The sequence below is a fragment of the Larimichthys crocea genome, chromosome XVI (assembly GCF_000972845.2).
Source record: "Larimichthys crocea isolate SSNF chromosome XVI, L_crocea_2.0, whole genome shotgun sequence".
Classification (NCBI taxonomy): Eukaryota; Metazoa; Chordata; class Actinopteri; family Sciaenidae; genus Larimichthys; species Larimichthys crocea.
Window position 1 is genome coordinate 6,433,115 of NC_040026.1, and position 6,713 is coordinate 6,439,827.

General features: G+C 39.5%; 1 protein-coding gene across 1 annotated transcript; it reads right to left on the reverse strand.

Moving 5' to 3' along the window:
- Positions 1–1,400: 1,400 nt before the first annotated feature.
- LOC104929219 (homeodomain-interacting protein kinase 1-like) lies at positions 1,401–5,427 on the reverse strand. Its single transcript, XM_027289205.1, has 9 exons — positions 5,310–5,427; positions 4,708–4,945; positions 4,356–4,547; positions 4,063–4,244; positions 3,727–3,850; positions 3,265–3,384; positions 3,039–3,110; positions 2,709–2,896; positions 1,401–2,521 (listed from the first exon to the last, which is right to left on the reverse strand). Exons 2-9 carry the CDS (start codon positions 4,927–4,929, stop codon positions 1,999–2,001), a joined length of 1,623 nt encoding a protein of 540 aa, XP_027145006.1. The 5' UTR covers positions 4,930–4,945; positions 5,310–5,427; the 3' UTR covers positions 1,401–1,998.
- Positions 5,428–6,713: the final 1,286 nt, after the last annotated feature.

Below are 6,713 nucleotides of genomic sequence, written 5' to 3' on the forward strand. Positions count from 1 at the left end.
GCACACGGACAGGAGACACCTGCCTGGTTGTGACCACCTACTGTGTGTGTCATGCTGCTGGTGATTGGCAATGTTACTTTGTGCAGATGATACAGATTTGTGTTGTGTGGTGTGTCCTGCAGGGATATAATTATTATTAGAGGTACATGGGGAGCTGAAACCTCCCATGGGGGACGAGAGAGAGACATGTAATAATGTTGACACAATTTAAATAAAAAAAAATGAATAGGAATCCTGTCGAATCTTCTCCTAGTCTAAACATGCAATTTACTCAAATGTTACTTGAATTATAATGAATGTTTGACAGCCACCAAGGGTGACGGAAACACAGTTTCGAGAGAACTATAAGCACAGATGACTACAACAACTTAAACAACTTAATTATAACAAAAATAAAAGAATTGCATGATTTCAGCACTTCGTAAAATATGGGACTTCTAATTTGGCTGCTTCTGTGTGCTACAGGTGGTAGTTTTGTACCATGACAGATATTGTTTGACAAATGTGAGAGCAACGCCAAAGAAAAGCCAGGTGGCTGGAATTATTTAGACTTCCTTACAAGGACAAAAGCAATGTGATGAACTCAGACTCTCTCAGAGTGCTTGTGTTGTATAGAATGACACTGATTTTCATGACATGGACATGGTAAAATTGACTGCAGTTGACTCACAAGTAGCTTGATTACATAATCAAGCTACTTGTGAGTATAAAAAAAAAAACATTCTACGTTTTCTGACGTAAATATGCGTGACAGTCCCGAAAATTCAAAGCATTTGTGATACAGTCAGTTCTATTTTTCTTTTTTAAGTTTTGAAGAATTTTTGTGCAAACGGCACAACTTTCCTCCTGTAATCAAACCATGAAAATACTTAAAGTGGTTAAATTAAATGTCTTAAAGACACTATTAACCTGATACATTTTCATGTGATGTTTGTGCATTAGGTTTACTGCCAGGCGGTGATTAGCTTAGCTTAGCATAAATACAAGAAGCAGTAGGAAACTCTGTCCAGCATCTCTAAAGTTAACTAATCACCCTCTTATATTTGCTCAATTGGTGCAGAAATGTACAGTGAGTTACTTGCTGTAAATATTTGTTGGCTGTGACGAGTCTAACTTTCACTGTGAGGTTGGCAAGTGGGAGAGTGTTGAATTATATATAGTTAATTTTAGTGATTCAGTTAAAATCTTGATTGTAAGAGACAAAAGCACTGAAACTGGACATATATTGTCAATAGTCATTTCACAAACACGGACCACACCATCAACAAGATACATTTAAATTATTTATTATATTAATATTAAAAATGTTATTATTATTAAATCATTAAAAAAATATATTATTTCATAATATTTTACATATATTACATTTTTACAGTAGAGCAGGTGTACACCATACTCTATTATATACAGTGTTTCCCCTAGATACATTCAGTAGCGGTGCAGCACTGCTGCTAGATTATGAGTGCCGCTGCTGAAATTTCACAATCACTATCACAAACACAAACTCTATCTGTGTGAGGAAAGGAGCAGTGAGAGTAAGTTTTTAGCTGCTAAATCGCGTTAGCTAATATTCTAAATTCTAGGGGAAACACTATTATCTACAAATTAGAATTATTTGCGAACTCCAATTTCACCAGGGGCAAGCACTTGGCGACAGTGGCGAGGAAAAACTTCCCTTTAACAGGCAGAAACCTCGAGCAGAACCTGGCCCACTGGTGGATGGTCATCTGCCGCGACCCGGGGGGGGGTAGAGCAAAGCCACAGACAACTACTACAGTGCTTAAATGGCTGTAGGCGACGGCCTCTTGGAGGTTTGGGTGTGGGGGGCTCCTTTCCACGCCGCACATCTTCGTCGTCCTCATCGTCATCCGGGCCGGGGGTGGGGAGGTGGGCTCCTTTCCACGCCGCACATCTTCGTCGTCCTCATCGTCATCCGGGCCGGGGGTGGGGGAGGTGGGCTCCTTTCCACACCGCACATCTTCGTCGTCCTCATCGTCATCAGCCGCAGGGGCTGGGCATCTTTGCAGGCCGGACATCTTTGTCATCATCATCATCCGGTGCCTTCCTTTTCACTCTAGGCTGAGTACAGGGATCTTCGATCTGGATCTTCTTCATGGGTTTCACCCTGCCGCGTTGTTCAGAGCTGGTGTTCCTGGATCGCTTCTCCTTGTGACCAGGTTCTTCTTCACTTGTCCGCTTCCTCTTCACACTTGGTGAAATGCAGCTCTGAGCTTGGCTGTTGCTGCTCGAAGCGGACTGAAGTGCACAGCTTTTCGGCAGAGTTCTGTCATCGTGTGTGGACTTGACTCTCTTGGATGGTTGAGAGGTTCCACACGCTTTCCCATCTTCATCTTCTAAAGATCTTTTGATCCCTGACTTGCCTGAATTTGTGGTCTGTGAACTGGCACCGAGATGTGAGATGTTGCATTTAGGCTGCCTTAGATCACTGCTCTCAGCAGGAGGAGGAGGACGGTTCTGCTGGATGCGGTGGGGGGCCATAATCTTAAAGCAGGACCTAACACTGAAAGACAATGACACATCAGCTATGTGACTACAAAATACATACTCAGATAAAGTAAAACAGATAAGATACATGTTGTAATGTATGATGTTGGACATAAATGATGAAAAATCATAATACTTTAAAAATACTAAATTAAATCACTTAAATATTCTTAATCTTAATCACTTAAATCACTATGACTTACTAGGAACTCATGCTTTCCAAGTGGGCAATGTGGGACAGGCTGATGAACCTATGCTCCAGCACCTGACTTGGTGTAATACGTTTTGCAGGGTCGAGCTGAAGCATTCCCTTAATCATGTCCGCAAACATCGCCACATCATGACTATGTGCAGAATAATCTGCATAATTGTCATACTTGATGCCCCGGATCTGGAAAATGGATAAACAATGACAACAACAAAGGTTAGGGATGAGTAAAACTTATCAGAGTTTTGATTATACTGCATCTATGCTTCAGATATTAGTTCATGTTAATTTTATATTACTGTCAATGATCAAAAAGAAAAGCTACCGTCACAAGTTCATCCAGAGAGCTGAGGTTTGGCGTTCTTCTTTCCCTCTGTCCGTCTTTGTGTTGAAGTTCCTGAACAGAAAATGTTGTTGTTATCAATGAAAGTACAGTAAAACAATATTTTACGACCAGTCACAGTTTGAAACGTAAGAAAGAAAGAGTAACATTTAAACATGACAGGTGTTTGGGGGAGTAAAACATTGGAATTGCATTGAAAATAAAGTACCTTCAGTTTCCAGGAAGTGGTGCCGGACTTGTGTTCTCTCTGGAAAAAACATGCAGTCTTGCGTCCATGACTGAGCATGTTATTAGGGAGCGGACCCTGAGTTGCCATTATACGCCTTATCTGTGAATACAACACAACATCAAGTCACATTGGGAGTCCAGGTCGAAGACTAAATGAGTTTTATATTAAATTCAAATATATTATTAAATTTAATAAGCATGTGACATAAATTGCAAAAAAGTTAAGAAGATTACAGATTGGTCATTTTAGCTAATTTTATGTCTGTATTCTGCTATGCCTTGAGGGATTTACATCACCTACATCTTACAAAATTAACTATCCTACCCGCAATATCAGTTATTCATTATATGTACACATAAGTAAATCAGATTGTGTTGGATATTTCAGTAGACCATGAAACTCTGAAAGAGGAACATAGCGTAAACTTTAAGCAGTACTTACCATATCATGTTCATTTATGCCCTGGTACAGGAGAGCGCCAAGGTACAACGAAGCAGCCAGGCAGCCAAGTGACCACATATCAATGGCTTCTGTAAATGGCAGTCCCAGGATGACCTCTGGAGACCTGAAAGAAGACAAACAAACATCAAAGTCAGACTGTATATAATCCACATTTCACTATCTTGGAGTACTATGATTTATAGTACTACAGCAGGAACACCTTCCCTCGCAGAGTGCGTGGGCACGGAGGGGGTGTTTATATTCTGAGTAAAAAATAAATTAAAAAAATACATTTTTTACACCACTTAGACATTAATTATGGCTCCAGTTACTCACCTGTATGGACGGGTCTGGACGTGCGCGCACAGCTTGGCATCTGACACTTTACAGGCCAAACCGAAGTCAATCAGTTTGACCGTGTAAGGCTTCCGCTCCTGGTCCACTAACATCACGTTCTCCCATTTGATGTCAGCATGTATAATCCCAATCGTCTTCAAGTGATTGAGTGCGTTGGCAAGCTGAAAGGTTATTGAAACAATTAATTTAATAATGAGGTCAACAGTATATTAATAGTCATTTTTACAGTTATATCTGGTAATTAATGGAGAAAGAAATGGAGTAGCACCAACCTGTTGGACAACTGGTCTAATCTCCATCAGAAGGAGAGGTCGAAAATGTCTATCCCTCATAAAGTCATAAAGACTTTTGTCGAGATGCTCAAATTCAAGGCAAATATGCCCCCTGTCAATGAAAATTTCGTGCCATCGAACTATGTTGCATCTGTCCGGGTCCAGCGATTTCAGGTTAACCATGATAGACACCTGGTGAGACATAATTTCATATCAGTTTAGTCAACAATAACAAACCATTTCATAATTAAAGATACTTTTTCAAATAAAACTGATGAGAGCAATGCACAATGCACTGTCAGAAAAAAACTGTACAAATCAAGCTTTGATAGGCCTAACTTCCTCTACGTACCTCGTGATTTGCTCCTTTCAGACTTTTGCTAATATTCTTCATCATTTTGACTGCCACAGTTGTCATGTCTTTCAACCTCACGCATCTCGCAACTTTCCCAAAGGAGCCCTGCCCCAAAAAAGACTTCAACAGGTACTTGGAGGAAGGGGAAGAGAGTTCGTCTCCAAGGGCCAATTCGTTGGCGTGGGTAGGTTGTGTGGACGCCATGTTTGAGGCCATCATGAGATTGTGACACCTGCTATTGTGGAAAACAGCAGAGGATAAAGATGGACACAACAGTTAGTCACAATATTACAATATAAGACGCAATAGAATTTCTATCACAAGCTACTTCCAACTAAATACACTTTTGTTATGGGAACAAATTCATCACTGACACTAATATGGTCAATCACTTTTTTAGGTTGTTGCACATTATACCTTTAATATATATATATATATTGTTCTTAATAGATGGTTACTTGTTTACATATGTTGTTTTTGTTTGTTTGTATACTGGAGTATTGTAACAAAAAATAATTTCCCCCTGGGATTATTAAAGTATTTCTGATTCTGATCAGCAAATTAATAATACTTGCCAATAATACTACGGTTTTACTTACCAAAAGTGTTGATAGTTGATCTCCGGGATTTCTTGAATTTATTCCTCAAATTGTTGTCAATCAATCAACTGAGAACAAGTTCAGACAGAAATGAGTATGCTGTCCAAGATCAAAAGAAGTTGTGTCATGTGACCTCTATTTAAAAAAAAATAAAAGATCAATGGAATGTGCCCTTGATCTTTTACTTTTCAAAATTCTCTCAATTCTGATTGGTTGTTTTTGAAAATAAACAAGTGTTTTGAATTAACCTAAATTCTTAAATAAAGGTTATTATGATAGGGTTAGGCCAGATTGATATGTGGTCAATTAAGGGTGAAACAAAACAGGTAGACTTCAGTGTGCAATATCTGATTTAATATTTTGATTAAAAAAAAAATTATACAAAAAGAATATCTGCATTGACCACTGAGAGTCAACTTATTTTGGGCAGCTGATTCAGAAATATATAGACGGTAAATATTTATTGTATTAAATGGGCTCCAATTTATCAGAATGATCTATTTAAAGACCTCCAGTTTAACATGATTCTAGCTCATTATTGACATAAACTGCACTTACAGCAGCTGAACACCAATTGACTTATGAGCAATCAGAGTAGTTGAACAGGTAGTTAAATAAATTTAAAGAGTTAAAAATGATTGTGCTTTAATTATTTTTTTCTGGTAATTACATTGTACGTGTATTTGTCAATACAAGCTGCAGAAGAGGGTGGCACGGTGGTGCCTCACAGCAGGAAGGTTCTTGGTTCAGGGCTCTGCCGGGGCCTTCCTCTGTGGAGTTTACATGTTCTCTGTATCTGCATGGGTCTCTATGTGCCCTGTGATGAGATGTCGACTTGTCCAGGGTGTACCCCGCCTCTCACTCACCCCTAACCCCTAACCCCTAACCCTAAGTCAGTTAGGATATACCCCAGCCCCACCGTGATAAGCATAATGTGATGAGTTACAGATAGATGGAAATTGCAGTAGAGAGACATAAATCAAGCATTACCCCGAAACCCCACTGGGCACGTCTCTGTCACGCTGCGGCTGCAACGCTGTTTTTGTCCGTCCTCAATGCGACTTCAAACCTCACTGGGAGTGTTTCAGAGGTGGACCGTTTAGGTCACCAGACATTGTTTACTTGTTTGGATTTGGTTATTTTCTTTGTTTATGAGCTTCTAAATATGTTTCTACATGTGTAAATATGCTACGTAGTTAATTTATTCAGCTTTTGTCTGTTTTTACGACCAGCAGTTATTATATTTTAAAAATCCACATTTTCTCTATGCTGTTTCTGTGTCAGGACAAGCAACGCTGTGCGTCCGTGCCCGGTGGAATTTGGGGGTTAGCGCATCGATGTAATATGTCAGTATGACCCCTTGTATTTTTATAAAAAGTACTTAAAGCCTGTTGTAGCTCACTT